The 22,589-nt window shown below is 38.2% G+C and overlaps 1 protein-coding gene across 3 annotated transcripts in view; it reads right to left on the minus strand.

Moving 5' to 3' along the window:
* The window catches only part of RGS22 (regulator of G protein signaling 22), a 145,452-nt gene that overhangs the window by 66,164 nt on the left and 56,699 nt on the right, over positions 1-22,589 (minus strand). For 2 of the 3 annotated variants that reach the window (XM_070383039.1, XM_070383041.1), the window contains 4 exons: positions 15,600-15,733; positions 13,186-13,300; positions 11,560-11,682; positions 10,661-10,762 (listed from right to left, as the gene is read on the minus strand). In XM_070383039.1, the coding sequence (XP_070239140.1) occupies positions 10,661-10,762; positions 11,560-11,682; positions 13,186-13,300; positions 15,600-15,733 (474 nt within the window). The remainder of the gene's footprint in view (positions 1-10,660; positions 10,763-11,559; positions 11,683-13,185; positions 13,301-15,599; positions 15,734-22,589) is intronic. The other variant, XM_070383040.1, reaches the window with a different exon arrangement.

Raw genomic sequence — 22,589 nt, forward strand, 5'->3', positions numbered from 1 at the left:
ATATATTTTTTTTAAACTAATGGAATTATTTAGCCTTTAATAAAAATAATTCCTTGAAAAGTGAACAGAGAATACTTCAATGAGAAAAGTATTATATTATTAACATTTTTGGCCTAAAAATCCTGCCTCACAGAGAAGCTAATCCATGCCAACAAAGTATAAAAAACTGATACTAAAACCAGCATATTGAGGAATTACTTTACAGTGAGAAAATCAACCACCAAACAGGTGGGATATTGACATTCACCAGCACAGCACCTTGGAAAGCAAGCTCAAGTGTAGCAGGTTGCTTCGAGTCAGAATAAGTGAAGTTAACTATGCTTCTATGAATTTCTTTCTTTCCGGAGCTATCAGGCTGACACTGTGCACACAGGAGCAGCTGGCTGAGTACAGCACTTCAAGTGCAAGGTCAAGGACTAGTCCGTGACACCTCCCTTTCTGGATGCTGCTGCTGACCAAAGCCTGTTCTTACCTGGGACTCTTCTCCTTTAGATGTACAGGTACATTCATTACAAGAGTTAAGACCTATGAAGCCATTCTGTCTCTAGACAACTGCTCATATCCCTTCTGAATTAGTACACACTGATTTAACAGTGTAAGTTTCAGAAAGCAACCTTGTTTCTGAGTTCAGTGAGGAGGGAGGAGACACAGAGATTTCACTGTTGCTCCAGTGAAGCTTGTAAAAAGCTCCTTATTAACAGCAATCTTAGACTATAAACATAGCATGTCTGGAAAGTCAGGATTTTGATCACTGTTGAAGCTGGGTGATGGTACATGGGGCTCATTAAGTTATTTTATCAACAGTTTTTTTAAAAAAATTAAAAACACCTGGCTGGTAGTCATTTATAAATAATCAATTATTATCTATAATTAGGTTCATACTAATAATATATTGCTAAGAATGTAAGCCTGCCAATGACTTCATTCAGTCCTTCAAAAATACTACAGCACCTCTTAGATGATGCAGCTTCAGTTCTGAATACACAAGGTGAAGAAAGCAGACTGTCTTCTTGGAACTTATAGTCCAGTGGCGGAAAATGCTAACGGTGAAATCTGATATTCAATATTGACAACATTTTAAGATATCAAAGTGAAAAGTTAAACACGGTAACCACTAGCGGTAAAGAATCTGCCTGCAATGTGGGAGACTCAGGTTTGATCCCTGCAGAAGGGAACGGCAACCCATTCCAGTATTCTTGCCTGGAGAATTCCATGGACAGAGGAGCCTGGTAAGCTACAGTCCATGGGGTCACAAAGAGTCGGACATGACTTACCGACCAACACTTTCACGTTCACACTTTCAATAGATTTGTTCAATAAATAAACAGAGACTTCTTAGTATAGAGTCTGGAGTCAAACCTTGGTTCTAATTCCAAGTTCACTTAACCACCAAACGGAAAGTCTTGCCTTAGGAAATTACTCAGCTTCTCTAACAAGTCTGTAAAATGGACAAACACTAATATCTACCTCTTAGAACTGTCCAAGAACTAAATAAAATTACCCATGTAAAGTGATTTCCATAGAACCCGACAGATAGTTAACATTAAATAAATGAAGGTCAGGTACACTGATAATTATGGTTTAGAGAAGTTCAGGTGTTGATTTTTCTGGAAACAAAAGGATTGAAAGAGGATGTTTTTTGGTCCATAATCCTATAATATTCAGACTCTTAGGACTGAACACAGGTAGCTGGCATCAACATCAGGAACAGGTGGAACGAATGAATAACTGTGAGTCAGAAAGCTGGCTGCCACACGTGTGCTTCCTGAGTCCGCTAGCAAGTGCCGCAAGATGGGAAGCAAGACGAGAACCCTGTGGATTCCGTGCTCAGTGACTCATAGTGCTCAAAGAGTCCAAGCCCCGCTGCTACTTGAGACACCATCTCTCTGGTAACAAAAACAAATAATGTAACACCGCCTGAATAACAACAGCCCTGACACTCACAAACAACCTAATTATAAAGACACTGAAATTTACCATGGACCATTATAGAGGTGCATGATTTTCCACATTTAATCATCACCCCAACCTTCCCCCTCACCCATGCCCATTCATCTTTCAAGAAACACAGCTTGATTCTTCATACTGCCGCTGTATGAAGAAATAATGATCTCTGTTAGTGCACCTGAAAATACACCATGAGGCGAGAGAAGGAGCACTTAGCTCATAGCACTTTAATAAAAATGTCAGGACCACCCTGAAGTCTTTAAGTCCTGCAAATGCCAGGCAAAGAGAGGAGCTAAACAATTAAGGTAATGGCTGACAGCAAGCAAAGGAAAAACTAAGCTGATTATCAAAAAAAAAAAAATCTTCAACACTGCCTCTCTTATGCCATAAAATTTTTTTCAAAGGAATCTGTGGTACCTAAAATTAGCTCAGGCTTCATTGGAAAACATTGTCAGGATAATGAAAATTTTATAGAGAAAAAGCTACAGTCTCATCTTTCTCAATCTTTCTAGGACTCTCTGGAAAAACAGGCAAAAAAGAGCACATTCTTGAACTTTGACAGCATTTGGGTGATAGCACCTGTATGGGCTTTGTTTCCAAAGTGCTCCCAGCATGGATCAGAGCCTTGTGTATAGAACTGTTTGATAAATGCTTGTGGAAATATCTAGAATGTTTTTAGGCTAGAGCAAATGTGCCTGTAATTGCTGGTCTAAGTGCTATGCAGTTCACATTTATTTCTTGTTTCCACAGTAATAGAAAACGGAGCAGGAACAAAGGGGTCAAATACATGGACATTCCTATAGAATCCTGAGGTAGGGCACAACTTGGAATGAACTTCATTTGGATCCACACTGTGCCTGAGATGACCCAATGGAAAAGATAAATGATTGGGGGCCAGAGAGGATGAGAAGGATAGCAGTAAATAATTGTTAAATGAGTATATTAATGAATTCTGCATTATTATTATATTGTAACTTATGGCTTCCTAAAAATATCAACAGACAGTATGGGTCTGATGACATTAACTTAGTTTTTTGGTTTCCTTTCTCTAAATGTAAGAGCCAACCCTTATAGACCCTGGGCACGTAGGGGTAGTTACTCAGATGGACTTATTTGCCCGGGGACCAACCAGCTGATTGCTTTGTAGGGACACAGAAGCACAAGAGTCAATCATCACTTACTACAAGCATTTGGCCACATATTTCCAAGCTGTCAGATTACTGGGTGGTGATGCCAGGAATGGAACTTGCAAATGTCAAGATTTCATGTAGTATGATTAAAGATGATGAAAAGATATGAGATTTTGTCTAAAGTTACCGATATAAATAAAACTGGACAGTATAAGTTTTTTGTTTGAAAAGTTGTCACCCAAAAAACAGATTTATTTTGTATTGCTTCACAGGGTAGGAATATGACCAAAGGATAAGTTTTTGACTCAAAAATGAAAAAAAAAAAGTAAATAGCTCCTTCCCTTCTTCAAGTATCTGAAAAGAAGTTGATTTTTTTTTTTTTTAATGATAACCAACATTTATCTGCTGGTAAAGAAGGAACTTATGTAATTTTCACTTAAGATGCCATTCCCTGGAGAAGGAAATAGCTACCCACTCCAGTATTCTTGCCTGGAGAATTCCATGGACAGAGCCTGGCAGGCTACATGCCAGGAGGGGTTGCAAAGAGTTGGACACAGCTGAGTGACTTTCCCCTCCCCTAAGATGCCACTATCTCGTTTTATTTTAAACCTGGCTGACGTACCTCCATTTGTAATTATCTCTCTCCCCCACTACAGAGTAAGCTCTTTAAGCTGAGAACTTTGTCCTAATCATATCTGTATTCACAGAACATTACTTGGCACATAGCAGGCTCTCTGCTAATTAATTAAGTAACAATATTATAAAATATAGTTTACAAGGTTGTAGTTCTATGAAAAATGTTTTAAGCGATATTTTGAATCTCAGAATAAACTATAGTATTTAGTTGAATGAATAGCTATTGGTTTAGGAATTACTGTTCTTCCATCTTATTTGCTTCAGTTTCTTCAAATTCCTGTCTTCCTTCCCCATTAACCAGGTAATTGATAGAACTTTAAGTTCAGTTCAGTTCAGTCGCTCAGTTGTGTCCGACTCTTTGCGACCCCATGAACTACAGCACGCCAGGCCTCCCTGTCTGTCACCAACTCCTGGAGTCCACCCAAACTCATGTCCATTGAGTTGGTGATGCCATCCAACCATGTCATCCTCTGTTGTCCCCTTCTCCTGCCTTCAATCTTTCCCAACATCAGGGTCTCTTCAAATGAGTCAGCTTTCCGCATCAGGTGGCCAAAATATTGCAGTTTCGGCTTCAACATCAGTCCTTCCAATGAACACCCAGGGCTGATCTCCTTTAGGATGGAGTGGTTGGATCTCCTTGCAGTCCAAGGGACTCTCAAGAGTCTTCTCCAACACCATAGTTCAAAAGCATCTATTCTTCGGCGCTCAGCTTTCTTTATAGTCCAACTCTCACATCCATACATGACCACTGGAAAAACCATAGCCTTGACTAGATGAACCTTTGTTGGCAAAGTAATATGTCTCTGCTTTTGAATATGCTATCTAGGTTGGTCATAACTTTACTTCCAAGGAGTAAGCGTCTTTTAATTTCCTGGCTGCAATCACCATCTGCAGTGATTTTGGAGCCCCCCAAAATAAAGTCAGCCACTGTTTCTACTGTTTCCCCATCTGTTTCCCATGAAGTGATGGGACCAGATGCCATGATCTTCGTTTTCTGAATGTTGAGTTTTAAGCCAACTTTTTCACTCTCCTCTTTCACTTTCATCAAGAGGCTCTTTAGTTGTTCTTCACTTTCTGCCATAAGGGTGGTGTCATCTGCATATCTGAGGTTAACATTAAGTCGTGACTCTAATAATACCTACTTACTTCAGAGTGCTCTGCATTAAACTACAAAATATTTTCACCTACATTATCTAATGCAGACCTTACCAAGTCCTCTGAGATAGACATGAGGTTTTATACGTAGAGCGGGGAAGGCAAAGTATAGCAATGAAGTAGGTTCTGCACCTCAAGTTTGAGCTTAATTTTGTTCCCAGCTATGAAATACTAGCAAGGGTAATATTTCAGAGATCTAGATTCTTCTTTATCTATAAAAATAGGTTACAAATGCTTCACATCCTAGGCATTCCCTGATGGCTCAGATGGTAAAGAATCTGCCTGCAATGCAGGAGACCCGGCTTCATTCCCTGGGTTAGGAAGATCCCCGGGAGAAGCGAATGGCTACCCACTCCAGTATTCTTGCCCGGAAAATTCCATGGACAGAGGAGCCTGGCTGGCTATAGTCTGTGGGGTCTCAAAGAGTTGGACACGACTGAGCAACTAACATTTTCACTTCACATTTTTACTATGGGTATTAAATTAGAAAATACATGACCACCTCTTGTAGAGACTCAAACAACATACCTTTTTTGGTATGTTGCCAGGTTAGATTACTTGAAAATTTTTTCTCTATAAACTGCCTAGAAATATTGGTAAAGTATAACTAATATCCTATTAAATGCATAGCTGGGGTAGTTAGGAAAATTACCATGGGTCAAAATTAAGGAGTGTACTGAAAACCAGGGTGCTAAACATGAGCTGATGATGAGACAACTACAGGGTGAGTTAAGGATGTGGGTGGTAAGAGCCACAGGGTACAGGAGGCAAAGCCTTGGGCCCTCACAAAGTGAAAATGTGACACTGACCCCCATAGACACACTATGGTCCTTGAAGGGTACACACAAAGTGAAATGAAGAGTGGGAAAAGATGTACCTATATACGCCTACCAAGCCCAAGAAACAAAAAGAAGCTTGCTTGTCTTGGCTTATACTGTGTATATATATATTAAAAAAATATATATCTCCTGAGGATTCACTATCATGAGTTTATCATCATTTGGGTTTGGTTTTCAAGATTACACTTGTCAAATGAAGAAACTCCAAGATGATAAATTGGCATTAAAAATGTGCCTAGCAGAAGCGCCACAGACAAAAATCTCACCATAAGAGCTCATAAGTCAAAATTACAATACACACAAAGAAAGAATCCACCATGTCAGCAGAAATAATAAATAGAAGAATCAGTTCTCCCAAGAATTACAAATTGTGGAATTACTGGATACCATAGCAGCCAGACTCTAGGGTGGCTCCTGCAAACACAGTGTCACCCAGTGTCATTCCCTCTCATAACTCTCTCCCCCGAAGTGTGGGCATAACATATAGCTTGCTTCTAACCCACAGAATAAAGCAGCAGTGATGAGATTTATGTGCTTATGAGTACATGATTACATTACATGCTGGTATGTTACTTAATACCAGTTTTACTAAGAAACTATCATCCTTGCTGTTTTTTGAGAAATGAGCTGCCACACTGTGATCTGCCATGTGGAGAGCACCACATGTCAGAGAGCTGAAGTGGCTGCTAGCTAACAGCCAGCAAAAACTGAGTTCTTATTCTGGTGACCTGCAAGGAACTGAATGCTACCAACCATGTGAGTACCGAAGCAGACCTTTCTCCAGTTGAGCCCCAGATGAGCAACCGGTGCTGGTCAATATCCTGATTTACAGCCTTGTGGAGGACCCAGCAAAGCTGTGTCCAGATTCCCTACCTGTATTAACTGAGAGGTAATAAATGTGTGCTATTTAAGCTACAATGTTATATTAATATTCTCATGCAGGAATAGATAACACAGCTACAGACTATGAAACATGTTTAAAATGCTTAGAGATATAAAAGGAGATATAAAAACATGAAGAAAAAGACAAAAAGATAAAACAACAGGAAGGTTTAAAAATACAAGTAGAATGTCTAATAAAAAAAAAAAGCAGTTCCTTAAATGATTTAACTCAATGGATGGGTTAAACAGCAAATTGAAATCTGCTGAAGAAATAATACATGAACCAGACAACAGATCAAAGAAAATTGATCTAGTTCGGTTTATAACATATAACACAGATGTTATAAGATGGAAAGACTTGAGAGACTAAGAGAGATATAAGATAGGCTGGAAAACACCAAAACTGACCAAAGAATCCAGAGAACACATTGATCGGAGAATCCAGAAAAACTAATTAGAAAGACTGAGAGAAATAATGGCTGAGAATTTTCCAGAATTGATGAAAGATATGATTCCTCAGATTCTAGAAACAACTTAGACCCAAGAAAGATAATTGTAGTAAATATATTGAGGTAACATATAGAACCCCAAGGTCAAGGGGAAGATTATAAAAGCAATGATTAAAAAATCCTCCCTGAGAGGAGCAACAGCAAACTCTTCAATAATAGCAATAGAAAAACCATAACACAGAATAATATCTGCAAAGTGCTAAGAGAAAACTTCCCACCTAGAATTCTATATTCAACTAAATGATCAACGAGAGAACAGACATTTTCAGACAAACAAAACCTGAGAGATATTTTACCACTAGGAAATCCTAACGAAAAACCTACTAAAAGCTATTGTTCAGAAATCAAACCCAAATGAAGGAATGTGATGCAAAAACCAAGAGTAAGCAAGATATCTGTGCGTGAATAAATCTACACAGCATTGGCTGTAATCAAAAATATACTCAAGACTACTTGGTGGGTATAAGACAAATTAATATATAATATTCTGATCACTTTGCTATATACCTGAAATATCATAAATAAACTATACTTCAATAAAAAATGTGTTACCCTGATGTTCAATTCAAGACAAAAATCTCACATTGCTGCAAGAATATCTTTATATTAAACAGTACTGTGTGGTAAAAGTGCTGTGGATTTACCTAGCAATCCTCTTATTCCTCACATCCATTTCATTCTTATCTACTCTCTTTACTCATTAGTTCCTACAATTTCCAAATAACTTTTCTCCTATGCTTTTATTTTTACTGTTTTTTCTCTCTTCATCCTTCCCATTGACTTTTAATTTTGAACATGTTTGTGTGTGTGTATGTGTAAACATTTATAATATTTCTGCACCATACAAGTTTACTAAAGTTTTTAAATCTCAATGTATATGCTATGGAAAGTGGTAATTTTTAAACGTGTAGTTTTTGTTAGGACACAGTTTCTTTTAAAGAGTTCTACAAACATGGAAGAAGTTACAAAAGACAGTGGAACTGAGACCCACTCTATTCTGTCGTAGTGCTCTGTCATGAAGCAAGTTGTGGTTGTTTAGTCACTTACAAGTCATGTCTGACTCATTTGCGACCCCATGGATTGTAGCCTGCCAGGCTGCTCTGTCCACGGGATTTCCCAGGCAAGAATACTGGAATGGGTTGCCATTTCCTTCTCCAGGGTATCTTCCGGACCCAGGGATTGAACCTGAGTCTCCTGCGTTGCAGGTGGATTCTTTACTGCAGAGCCCCAAGGGAAGCCTTACTGAAGCAAGTATGCGACATTAAAGAAAGCTGTAGGACTACTGGTGGCTCCTAACCTTGGCAGTGACAGATGGTCCCCTGGCAAGTTGTTGCTGGGATCAAAGACTGTATCTCTGAATCCTGGTGGTGATTCCAATCCCTCTTGCCAAGACCATTTCATTCGGTTTCTAACTGAACTATGCTGTCTTGAAGCTGTGCTGCAAAGAAACCTTCAGGATGTACCCAAGACTGTAGTTCAAACTCTTGGACCATAGCTCGTCATGCTAAGTCACTGTCACTGACCTCCCATCTAGTTTGCCTGCAGATATTTCTCCAATACTTCTTGAGGTAATAAAATTTCAAGGTAAGTAATTTGCTGATCAGCAAACAGAAAAGCATGTAAGTCTTTTATAATCAACTCTTGGTCTCTTACTATACAGTTTTTCAGATGTACAAAAACCAAATTCACAGCAACTTTAACGCAGTGCCAACTGTTCTGCCACTGGCATGATCAATCCAGAGATCTGTATTGTAAATGTACCCCTGAAGGAAGTTATACAGCATTTCTATTTTTGAATCTAAAGAAACAAAAGGTGTTTCATATTGTGAAACAAATCTATATAGGGTTATGGTATTAGAAGCAATTCTTACATCTGGAGACACAGAAATCTCGGATAATTAAAACCTAAGCCAATTTAGACAGCTGCTCCACTAACAGAAAAATAAAATAGCCACAGATGCAAAAAGCAAGCAAGTCAAAAAGATCACATGATTTGCTCCTTTTATTCCTCCCAATTAAACTAAAACCAATGTCTCCAACACTCCCCTCCGCCCACTCTGTTTTGATTCCTCAAAAGAGAAGCTAGAGAAGGATAAAAAGTTTATGGGCCTTGATAATCCCCAAACAGAGTAATCCATCTCAGAATAACCAAAATTTGAGTGTATCTTGTTTCACAATCATTTATAGCTGGTTGAATGCCATTACAAAGAATTAACATCTACCAAACTCAAACAGAACTCCCACTTCTACAAGTATATGGAAATACTGTGATTACAACAGCAACAGAAAAACCTCCTTACTTGAGCAGCTGAAGACTTTTGGAAGAGCAAGTTTTGTAGTAGTGAAAACATAATAAAAATAACAGGTGGCACTTTAACTGTCAGGGCAATAGGTTAGGGGAAGAAGGATAAGTAGAGAGTTACAGGTGAAGGATTAACAAGCAGAAGACCCAACTGTGTGGTCTCAGAAAATGGTGCTGGCAAATTAGAGATATAACTTCATGATGTCATGGGGCCAGATCTGGGCCGTGTAGGAACTGAAGCCCTTATTCTTGTGGTACAAAAGTACAAAGCTCCGTCAGCTGATTCATAAAACATAGTTACTAATACCAAAGTCAGGGCGGTGGCTAACAACCAATGCCTAGCAGTGCTCTCTGATGTTCTGAACAGGATTATGATAAGAGAAGGAACAATGTGATGAAGCTAATCTCCTCAGCAGTGTTTAGAGAAAGTTCCTCTATAATGAGGTTATTTCAGAATTACAAGAATCACTTAAGTGGAAAAGGGACATAGAAGAGATTAGCAGTCTTCTAGGCTTGATGACCTCTCTCCATAAAGGATCGGGAGAGCCTAAGAATAAAAACTGAAAAGACAAGTTAGCTTAGGTCATAATTTTATTCCCTTTCCTTTTCGCCTCAAAAAGTGGCTATTGTTTCTCTCTCTCTGCAGAGAATCCTGTTCTTCATCCTCTATTTTGCTTTCAAGAGGTCTAAAGATGCTCTTTTCTCCAGCTCTGAGTATCTGTCTTATATGGTGTGTAGCACAGAGGCCCAGGTGATGACACAGGGCCGTGACGACACAAGGAGTCAGTCGACATCCTTTCCCCCTCATTAGACACGCACACCAACAGCCTAAGTGTCTCCAACAGCTGATTGCTGCAGGAAGCTCACAGAGTAGCTTTGGTTAACGCCGCTGCTCCCAATCACTTCAGTAATTCATTACAAGTCCCCCTCAGGGTTCTCTTTTAAGTCACTCACAACCAAAGCAAAAAGACATACTTGAGAAAAAAAAGATAACATGTTCTTTACTGGAAGAACAATTAATCGGCAGCAAAGAGAAAATAAGGCAAACCAAATAAAATATTGATAGATAAAACTGAGAGTCTACAAATCAGACTATAAAACAATATTCTGCTGATATTTAAATAAAGTAATTCAATGGAAACAATTTAACCACTGCCTTTTCGCCCTCACTCCTAGATTTCTCTTATTTGAGGCTGGACGAAACTTTTCATTTCTGTGTTCTGAGAATGTCACATTGAACCAACATTATTTACTACTTACTTGAGCTTGCTTGCATACTTTAAAAGGGTGAAGGGTTTCTTGGTAGAAAAGCTGATGATAAGCTTGTAGGTCAAACCAAAAGTACACACAGTTCTTCCACAACTGCAGATGGAGAAGGTACATAAATTATTACCATCATTATTAAAACTCTACAAAGCCCTAATTTCAAATACAAGTAATTGTTTAGCTCTTTGCTGTTACTATAAATCAGGTTCAGTTTAAGATGGTTTTATCTTCTATCACAAACAGGCAACACACAAAATATGAGTACTGTCACTAAATTATATTTTTGCATATATGTTTCTCACATAATTGGTCATTTAAAAAGTTAAGCGTTCTAGTAAATACAGAGTAATCACATATCTACGACATGAAACTAAAATCTGAAAGCATCTTGATATACATGGCAAATGTATATCATATCAGAAGTAAAAGCTACTCTAATAACTGAGCTAATGAAATACTTATCTGAACAAAATAAAGGCTGTTGTGATGACTAAGAAACAAACAAAACAAAAAGCCTTGAAATAAGTTTGTCACTATTCACTGCAATTGTAATTGCTAGAGTTATTAAAAATAAAAATTAAGGGACTGATAGAAATTAGCTCTAAAGTTAATATATATTACATTGAAATAAAGTTACATGAAAGAAATCAATTGTTAATAATGCAGGTCAATCCTTATCTATCTGTACTTTTCTTTGTAATTTTAGTAGGATAGTAAACCAAAGAGAATTATAGCTAAGATATTTACATTTTTACTAGATAATTTAGCATGAAATTTTTTACAAGAAGAAATGGGAATTTTAAAATGAAATATAATTACTTGAGCATTAAACTATTTCAATCTCTCATTTTAAATAAAAGTAGAAAATCAGATTTAAAATAACTATCTTCTACCTTGTTCCCTGAGTTCTCGCAGAATTTAGTAAAGAAGAATCCAGCTCTATTTTCTACATACAAAGATTGCAACAAACTCTCCATGTCAAATCCTCCCAAGGCACCATCACCCATGGTTTTAATCTAGATAACCAAACAGAAGTGAATTATTCACCCAGAAACATTGTAGTTTTTTTATGACATTGTACAACAACAGAGTTTCACAAATTCTGCCAGGCTGTCATTTCCCCACGGGACTGTTTTATTTTATTTTTGTACCATATATGTAATTAATGCAGTATGTTGCATCTGACTGTCACACAAAATTTGTTTACGGAGCCAACTCTAGCTGCAGAGTTCATTCTATTATAAACCAATCTGATTTCAAACTTAATGTTAAACTGACTTCCCAACCTCAACTATTTTCATATTTCAGGCACAGTGATACCATTTTAGGAGTCTTCCAAATCTCCGTTGGTGGCCTCTTTCCTACATGTTTACTGTTATTTTAGCCTTGAGTTGCTGCTAAGAGAGTTATAAAAAGAAATATCTTCAAGGCCTCTCAGTGCTACTCATTAACTGTCCTTATGAGGTCCCTCTCTGGACAGTCTCACCCCATAAGGTCATGGCCTTCAAGTGGAAAGGCAGTATAAATTCTCATAAAACTTTGCTATTTATGGGCTTCTCTGCCAACAATGCTGGCAAGCCTAACACCGTTTTTGAAACATAGAAAACTGGCTATTTCTCCAAGCACAAGAGTAGCTCTAAAATAAGAAAGGGTATCCAGTATCCACATGAGCTCTTTGCTATTTGTTGTGCGAAACTCGCACTTCCCTGTAATAAGACAGCTGTGGCATGGGTGATTTAGGGTTTAAGTCAGGTTCCTGCTCTTGCTTTATAATCTCCCTTTATTCCCCTACATTACAAACTGTGAGGTAAAAATTTAATGTTTTTATGATGTTTAACCACTGGCATTCCAAAACTAAAAAGTCATTATTTGGGTAAGAAAAATACTAAATAGAAGAAAAAGAGACTTGTTTGCTTAGAATAAAATAAATAGTATAAAATTATATCTAAGTGTTCAGACAATATTAGGACTACCAAGGTTTCTCCTAAAGTGTAACTGTTAGAGAATGTAAAATTTTCATTTAGAACTGGTGTGTTAAATCCACATTATCAAGGTAACTATAGTCTGGAAATACTGAGCTTTATAAAAATTCTAAGCTTCTAAAACATAACATGAAATATCCTAGAGGGTCTTATTTTGTGTCTGAGGTGTGATCATACCAAAACGAGAACGTGGCTGTTTGTGAAAACAGTAATCAATGGAGTATATAGGAACATGGTGTTACAAAAGGAAATGGGAAGTTTTTGTATAAGAATGTGATGTTTGGAAGAAATCAATGCAATACTGTAAAGTAATTATCCTCCAATTAAAATAAATAAAATTATTAATTAATAATAAATAAATTATTAATAAATAAATTTTTAAAAAGAAACTTTTATAAAAATCCTTTTGGAAGTAAAAAATAAATTTTTGTTCAATAAAGAAAAAAAATTATTATGGTAAATAAATAAAAATTTTCTAAAGTCAGGGGACATTGATTAGGTAAAATGAAGAGTCAAATTAGTCCTCCAATTACTTACCAAAGGTTCTTCTGTATAGGTATATCTTCTATCCAGCTGGGGCTTCAGACATTCAGAAATGTCAGTAAAAGATGTTAAACGAATAACTTTGCTGCTTTCTGACATGTGCCTTGACCTATTATAGGGATGAGAACTAATTAATCAACAAATATTTTAAGCACCTTTGGTATACATGTACTAAATCTTAGGACTGCTTCTAAGCACTGTGAGAACTAGTTAAAAAAAAGCATCAAGTCCAGCCCTCAAGAGGAAGTTGAGAAAATGAAGTATAGTCATACAGAAAGATGACTCTCAATAAGATAAATGCTGGTTGAATGGATTTGTGAATGTATCACAAATGCCAAATGTCTGGGATGGATAATAAAACTATGGGTGTGTAATAATGAGAAGTCCTTTGGAGCTATGTTAGTAATAAAAGAAATGAGATTTTTTTCCTGAATAATTGGTGGAAGATACATTCTCTCTATGTGTAAAGGGATTCTTCAGATGGGGAGAATAGTGAGCAATATATGAAGGTAAGCAGAGAAAGTCTTGTTTAAAATGCAGAAAGTTGACTAATTTTCTTAGGGCAAGAGGACACTAAAAGCTAAACTACATGCCAAACGCTGTGCCAGAAATAATTCATATGAATATATTTAATCCTCCTAACAGGTGGCTCTCATAAGGGTTTATATGTGGTAGCTTGAGATGAGATAACAGAAGACTCTGGAGTTAGACCTAATGACTTTGGACCTTATCTTTTTACATTTTCTCATCCAGTTCCCTCTCCCACAGGCCAATGCAATCATTCCAAACCTCACTTTCCAGTTCCATAAAACATGCTTCTTCCAATTCATCAATCTCCCTCAACTCTAACCCACCAGCAGGTTACTCTGCAGTTTCTTCTCAGACAAAATGTAGGTACAATATGCTTCAGTTTCCCCTCCCTCATGTAGCAGACACTATTAATCGACCAGCTAACTCAACACCCATGTCCAGCAACATGATTCTATCACCAGCACCATGAAATACTAAAAAAGCTAAATATTCCCTTAAAAAGACACCAGGGAGGGACAAATGGTTGTGTAACCCAGCTGTGACTAATGAGATAAAAAGTTAAGTCTGCTGGGGAGCTTCTATGAAAGCCTGCTTTCCCGACTACAGGGAGAGAATTAATAGATACTGCCCCCTTCCTTCTTTATGATTTGAAAGCCTGATGTCAGGAACTGTGACTCTACTGACTGCAAAGGAATGGCCAAGAGCATTACAAAGTTTTAAGCCTTGATACTCCTGATCTGGTGAATGGACACTGGCAGTTGCTTACACTCAGATTTCTCGTTCTGCGGAAAAAAAAAATCAAATTTTTCTAAGCCACTGTTGATCAACTTTTCTGTTATTTGCAGCTGAAAGCATTTCAAATTTATCTATCAACAAATATATCCACCAATACCCATCCTTGACTTCCCTGGTAGATCAGATGGTAAAAGCGTCTGCCTACAATGTGGGAGACCTGGGTTCAATCCCTGAGTTGGGAAGATCCTCTGGAGAAGGAAATGGCAACCCACTCCAGTACTCCGGCCTGGAAAATCCTATGGATGGAGAAGCCTGGTAGGCTACAGTCCATGAGGCTGCGAAGAGTTGGACGCGACTGAGTGACGTCACTTTCACTTTCATACCCATCCTTATTTCCTTCCATTCTGACTCAGGAAGAACTGTCCTATTTCGCCGCCAAGGAAGCCTCACCACCTTGGTATCTGAGCCCCTCTCTCTCTGGCCTTGGAAAAGAGAGGCACAGAGCCTACGCAGACGAGTGATTGCCCGGCATTGGGGGAGGGGAGAATGAGGAGTGGCTGCTAGAGACACGGAGCTGCTTTTTCGGGTGATGAGTTGTTTCGGAATTACATAGTGATGATAGTTTTATAACCATGTAAACATAACTAAAAACCACTGAATTTTATACCTGATCGTGATTAAAATGGTGAATTTTACAATAGGTAAATTTTATCTCAGTAAAAAAGAGTAAATGTGAGCTAATAAATCACTAAACAAAGAACTATCCACCAGCAGACCCCACACCAAAGTTAATACCAAAGGGTATTTTTTCAGGCTGAAGGAAAAGAATTCCATTTTAAATAAAGAACAATGAAAAGGGCAAACAGATGGGCAACTCTAAATGAATTTTTAAAGTATACTACATTAAATAAGCAGAATATTATTAGTATTTTGAGTTCTCAAATTTGAGAAATATTACTAGTCTCGAGTTCTGCTCTTAATTTAGAGTATGCATGGGAGTATAACTCTAATATCTATCCCTGAAATATAAGAACCCATGTAAAAAAAGAAAAGTATTCATTTTCAATTTCTATTTAATCTTTAAATTTTTCAAACATCTTACCATTGCAGAAAAGCACTGGGACACAGAAAGCTGCACCTACCCTTTCTCAATCACATCATCCTTAGAAGAAACTGGATTCAAAGACTCACTCTTCCAAGGTTTATAAACTGCTGTCTTTACTCTAGGTGATTTCTTGGGAGATTTAGGAAGTTGTAGTAAACTGGATTCTTCTTTCTAAAAAGTAGTAAGATGATGAACAAAGTGAAGAATGGGCCAAGTGGGGAAAAATGGACAGAGAATAAAGCACATTCTCCATAGATACCTCAAATTTACTCTGATCACTAGAGGGTTTCTTCCCTCACTCTATCACCTACTATGCTATGTTTAAGAAGGAGAATAAAAATATTTTTATTTTTAATTCTTAACTATTAAATATTCTTATTCCTCTTCTCAAACTCCAACTTTAAAGCAGCCATCAGGCTGAAATCTCTAGACCTATTTAGAGCATTTTAAAAGGCCAAAGGTCCCCCACTATTGCGAAAGAAGACTCTTTCCTGGAGGAAGAATTTAGTGCTGTATGTATGTGTACATGTGTGTATATGAGTGTTTGTGTGTGTGTGTGTGTGTGAGTGAATGTATGTGTTGTGAAGTGGGGAATGCAGGTAGCGGGGTGGGAAAAGACTTGTGGAAACCATTGGTCCATAAGAGGCTCTATCTTAGACTATTTCCTTCCATTTTTGGACATTTTATTTTTATGGGTATCATTCCCATTCTTAAATGTTTTTTTCAGTAAAAGTTAATTATTTAAATCTAGAACATGAGATGCTACACACATGAATCAAAAAAGCAGAAACACCTAAATGTCCAGGGAGGAGAAAGAAACAATTATATACTTGCATATATGTATATTTATATATATATATATAAATGTAATATTATACAATATTTTAAAGTAAGGATTATCAAAATTACAACACCTGGAAAAATACTAATGAAGATGTTACATTACCAGAATCCAAAAATATAAATGTATTAAAATTAAAAATTCACAAAAAGCCTAAGAGAAAATAAGTTAACAGTTGTCTAGAAGTAGATGAGATCAGAGTGACTTGTCTCTTTCTTTCAAAACTTGTCTAAGTTTCCAAATTTACAGTTTTATTATTTTTAATATAATGCTTTTACTTATTTATTTAATATGTATTTATTTGACCACACTGGGTCTTAATTGTGGCATGCAGGATTCTTGATCCTCATTGCAGTATGCAGGATCTTTAGTTGCAACATGCAAAGTCTTATCTGCAGCATGTGGGATCTAGCTCCATGACAAGGGACCAAACCTGTGTCCCCTGCACTGGGAGTGTGGAGTCTTAGCCACTGGACCACCAGGTGAATCCCAAGTTTTACTATTTTTATAATTTGAAAAACAAACCAAAAAAAAAAAAAAAACCCACTTCCTATATGCCAGCTTCAAAAGAATGTAATATATGCTGCCGGACAGCAAGAAATATATTTGTGATGCTTTACTATCCAGAACAAACAATAAAATCTTATATGCATTCTAGCTAACAGCTACTAATAATTTTTTAAGAATTCTATAAACAAAATTAATTACTTATGTGCAGAATACATCATGCAAAATGCTGGGCTGGACGAAGCACAAGCTGGAATCAAGACTGCCGGGAGAAATATCAGTAACCTCAGATATGCAGATGACACCACCCTTATGGCAGGACGTGAAGAGGAACTAAAGAGCCTCTTGATGAAAGTGAAAGAGGAAGAGTGAAAAAGCTGGCTTAAAACTCAACATTCAAAAAACGAAGATCATGGCATCCGGTCACTATCCCTTCATGGCAAAGAGATGGGGAAATAGTGAGAGACTTTATTTTGGGGGCTCCAAAATCACTGAAGATAGTGACTGCAGCCATGAAATTAAAAGACGTTTGCTCCTTGGAAGAAAAGCTGTGACCAACCTAGACAGCATATTAAAAAGCAGAAACATTACTTTGCCACCAAAGGTCTGTCTAGTCAAAACTATGGTTTTTCCAGTCGTCATGTGCGGATATTTGAGAGTTGGACTATAAAGAAAGCTGAGTACTGAAGAATTGATGCTTTTTAACTGTGGGGTTGGATAAGACTCTTGATAGTCCCTTGGACTTCAAGGAGATCCAACCAGTCCATCCTAAAGGAAATCAGTCCTGAATATTCATTGGAAGGACTGATGCTGAAGCTGAAACTCCCAATACTTTGGCTACCTGATGCGAAGAATGGACTCATTGGAAAAGACCCTGATGCTGGGAAAGATTGAAGGTGGCAGGAGAAGGGGATGACAGATGAGATGGCTGGATGGCATCACCAACTCTATGGACATGAGTTTGAGTAAGCCCTGGGAGTTGGTGATGGACAGGGAAGCCTGGCATACTGGAGTCCATGGGGTTGCAAAGAGTCAGACACGACTGATCAACTGAACTGAGACTGATGTTTTGCATATAATGTCCTAGGTATCAGGGCTCACATCTGTTTTAGTAATTTGGAACACAGCATGACATTAAGCAACACTCTGTAAATAAGTGGCACCACAGGAGACGGGGCTTATTAAAAGTGTATCATACAAAAGTGGTCAAATTCATAGAGACAAAGTAGAATGGGGATGCAAGAGGGGTTGGTGAATGGTTATATAGTTTCAAATTTGCAAGGTAAAATAGTTCTGAAGATCTGTTACACAACAATGCAAATATACTTATATTACTACTGCAATGTACACTTGAAAATGGTTAAGATGATAAATTTTTTCATGTGCTTTTTGTTATTGTTGTTCAGTCCTTCAATTCTGTCCTACTCTTTGTGACCCCATGGACTGCAGTATGCTAGGGTTCCCTGTCCTTCATCAATTCTCAGAGCTTATCAAACTCATGTCCCTTGAGTCAGTGATACCATCCAACCATCTCATCCTCTGTTGTCCCCTTCTCCTCCTGCCTTCAATCATTCTCAGCATCAGGGTCTTTTCAAATGAGTCAGCTCTTCGCATCAGGTGGCCAAAGTATTGGAGTTTCGGCTTCAACATCAGTCCTACCAATGAACACCCAGGGCTGATCTCCTTTAGGATGGACTGGTTGGATCTCCTTGCAGTCCAAAGGACCCTCAAGAGTCTTCTCCAGCACCACAGTTCAAAAGGATAAATTCTTCAGTGCTCAGCTTTCTTTATGGTCCAACTCTCACATCCATACATGACTACTGGAAAAACCATAGCTTTGACTAGATGGATTTTTTTTAGCAAAGTTTTGCCATTATACTCTGCTTATTAATACACTGTCTAGGTTTGTCTAGGTTTGTCACAGCTTTTCTTCCAAGGAGCAAGCATCTTTTAATTTCATGGCTGCAGTCACCATCTAAAGTGATTTTAGAGCCCAAAAATAAAGTCTGTCACTGTCTCCATTGTTTCCCCATGGGACCAGATGCCATGATCTTCGTTTTTTGAATGTTGAGTTTTAAGCCAGCTTTTTCAGTCTCCTCTTTCACTTTTATCAAGAGGCTCTTTAGTTCCTCTTTGCTTACTGCCATTAGAGTGGTATCATCTGCATATCTGAGGTTACTGATATTTCTCCCGGCAATCTTGATTCCAGCTTGTGCTTCATCCAGCCTGGCATTTCACATGATGTACTCTGCATGTAAGTCAAATAAGCAGGGTGACAATATACAGCCTCGATGTACTCCTTTCCCAATTTGGAAGCAGTCTGTTGTTCCATGTCTGGTTCTAATTGTTGTTTCTTGACTTGCATACAGATTTCTCAGGAGGCAGGTAAGGTGGTCTGGTATTCCCATCTTTTTAAGAATTTTCCACAGTTTGTTGTGATCCACACAGTCAAAGGTTTTCACATAGTCAACAAAGCAGAAGTAGATGTTTTCCTGGAACTCTCTTGCTTTTTTGATGATCCAACGGATATTGGCAATTTGATCTCTGGTTCCTCTGCCTTTTCTAAATCCAGCTTTAATATCCGGAAGTTCTCGGTTCATGTACTCTTGAAGCCTGGCTTAGAGAATTTTAAGTATTACTTTGCTAGTGTGTGAGATGAGTGCAATTGTGCGGTAGTTTGAGCATTCTTTGGAATTGCCTTTCTTTGGGATTGGAATGAAAACTGACCTTTTCCAGTTCTGTGGCCACTGATGAGTTTTTCAAACTTGCTGGCATATTGAGTGCAGCCCTTTCACAGCATCCTCTTTTAGGATTTGAAATAGTTCAACTGGAATTCCATCACCTCCACTAACATTGTTCGTAGTGTTGCTTCCTAAGGCCCACTTGACTTCACATTCCAGGATGCCTGGCTCTAGGTGAGCGATCACACCATCTGGTGTCATGAAGATCTTTTTTGTGTAGTTCTTCTGTGCATTCTTGCCACCTCTTCTTAATATCTTCTGCTTCTGTTAGGTCCACATTGTTTCTGTCTTTACTGTGCCTATCTTCACATGAAATGTTCCCTTCAGATCAGATCAGATCAGTCGCTCAGTTGTGTCTGGATGTTCCCTTGGTGTCTCTAATTTTCTTAAGGAGATCTCTAGTCTTTCCCATTCTATTGTTTTCCTCTATTTCTTTGCATCTCTATTTCACTTAGGAAGTCTTTCTCATCTCTCCTTGCTATTCTTTGGAACTCTGCATTTAAATGGGTATATCTTTCCTTTTCTCCTTTGCCTTCCACTTCTCTTTTCTCAGCTCTTTGTAAGGCCTCCTCAGACAACCATTTTGCCTTTTTGCATTTCTTTTTCTTGGGGATGGTTTTGGTCACAGTCTCCTGCACAATGTTAAGAACCTCTGTACACAATTCTTCAGGCACTCTGTCTATGCGATCTAAACCCTTGAATCTATTTGTCACTTCTACAGTACAATCGTAAGGGATCTGATTTAGATCATACCTAATGGCCCACTGGTTTTCCCTACGTTCTTCAATTTAAGTCTGAATTTGGCAATAAGGAGTTCATGATCTGAGTCACAGTCAGCTCCCAGTCTTGTTTTTGCTGACTATATAGAGCTTCTACATCTAAGGCTGCAAAGAATATAATCAGTCTGATTTTGGTATTGACCATCTGGTGATGTCCATGTGTAGAGTTGTTTCTTTTGTGGCTGGAGGAGGGTGTTTGCTATCACCAGTGTGTTCTCTTGGTAAATCTGTTAGCCTTTGCCCTGCTTCTTTTTGTATTTCAAGGTCAAACTTGCCTGTTACTCCAGGCATCTCTTGACTTCCTATTTTTGTATTCCAGTTCCCTATGATGAAAAGGACATCTTTTTGTGTGGTTTTTTTGGTGTTAGTTCTAGAAAGTCTTGTAGGTCTTTATAGAACCTTTCAACTTCAGCTTCTCTGGCATTAGTTGTTGGGGCATAGAGTTGGATTACTGTGATTACTGAATGGTTTGCCTTGGAAATGAACAGAGATCATTCTGTCGTTTTGATATTGCACCCAAGTACTGCATTGTGGAATCTTTTGTTGACTATGAGAGCTACTCCATTTCTTCTAAGGGATTCTTGCCCATAGTAGTAGATATAAAGGTCATCTGAATTAAATTTCCCATTCCCATCCATTTTAGTTCACTAATTCCTAAAACGTCAATATTCACTCTTGCCATCTCCTGTTTGACCACTTCCAATTTGCCTTGATTCACGAACCTAACATGCCAGGTTTCTATGCAATATTGCTCTTTACAGCATCGGACTTTACTTTCACCACCAGACACATCCACAACTGGGCATTGTTTCCACTTTGACTCAGCCTCTTCACTCCTTCTGGAACTATTTCTCCACTCTTCTCCAGTAACATATCTGGGCACCTCCAAACCTGGGGAATTCATCTTTCAGTGTCATATCTTTTTGTCTTTTTATATTGATCATGGGGTTCTCAAGACAAGAATGCTGAAGTGGTTTGCCATTCCCTTCTGCAGTGGAGCACGTTTTATCAGAACTCTCCACCATGACCCATCCGTTTGGGGGGCCCTACACAGCATGGCTCATAGTTTCTTTGAGTTAGACAAGGCTGTGATCCATGTGCTTTTACCACTATAAAAAGCTTTCTAAATATAAAAAAATAATTTAAGTGTATTATACGTAAAATTAAAGGATGGCCCAAGTTAGTATTTTTGAGCTTTCTAGCTTGGGAGAAAGCTAGAAAAGTAGCCCGAAAGAAAAAAAATCTTTTCTTTTGATAGAAAAAAAAAAAATACTTTCAAAAGGGCACAGTAGAACTGGGGGTGGGTAAAGGAGCTGTTCCATATCATGATTGAGATGGTAGATACACAATGTATATATCTGTCAAAAATTTCAGAACAAAAAGGTGAATTTTACTTTGTATAAAAGATATTTTAACTTTTAAAATAGGAAAAATAAAGAAAATAGAATCAAGTTCTATTGCTTACACTGTTTTCTGCCAAGGAGAAACAGAATGAGATCAAAATGAGTTACCCAACTAGAAAACACCAATGATAACATGTGTGATGATGGCACTCAGAAAGCCAAGTGTGCTCACTACACCACGTCTCTAAGATTTGTAGTAACCTGGTGACTGAGTGACTCAGTCACATGGACTAACAAGGAAACTCAGCTGATGAGTTAAGTGGCATACAAAAAGGCCCTGGGGCAGAGGAGGTCAGAAAAGTGCCTGCATAATGGCTAAGAAACCATCAGTTCACTATAATGACACTAACTCAAGGTGTGGTCCCCAGGCCAGCAGGAGCATCACCTGGGAGCAAGCTTGTTAGATATGCAAATCCTTGGGCCCCATCCCAGACCTACTGAATCTTGATCTTTAGGAGGAGCCCTCAAGTCTCTATTCTAACAAGCTGTTCAGGTGACTCACTGAAGCTTGAGAACCACCAACTTGTAGTGGTGCTTTGCAGCAAATCACCCAGGAATCTTATTGAAATATAGGTTCTAAAATGTGGCTCCAGGGACTTCCCTGGTGATCCAGTGGTTAAAAATCCACCTTCCAATGCAGGGGACATGGATTAGCTCCCTTGTCAGGGAACTGAGATACCACATGCCACACGATGTGGCCAAAAATAATAATGCTCAGGCAGGATGAGAACCTCAATTTTAAGCCAAACTCCTGAT

This window comes from Bos mutus, chromosome 14 (assembly GCF_027580195.1).
Source record: "Bos mutus isolate GX-2022 chromosome 14, NWIPB_WYAK_1.1, whole genome shotgun sequence".
Lineage (NCBI taxonomy): Eukaryota > Metazoa > Chordata > Mammalia > Artiodactyla > Bovidae > Bos > Bos mutus.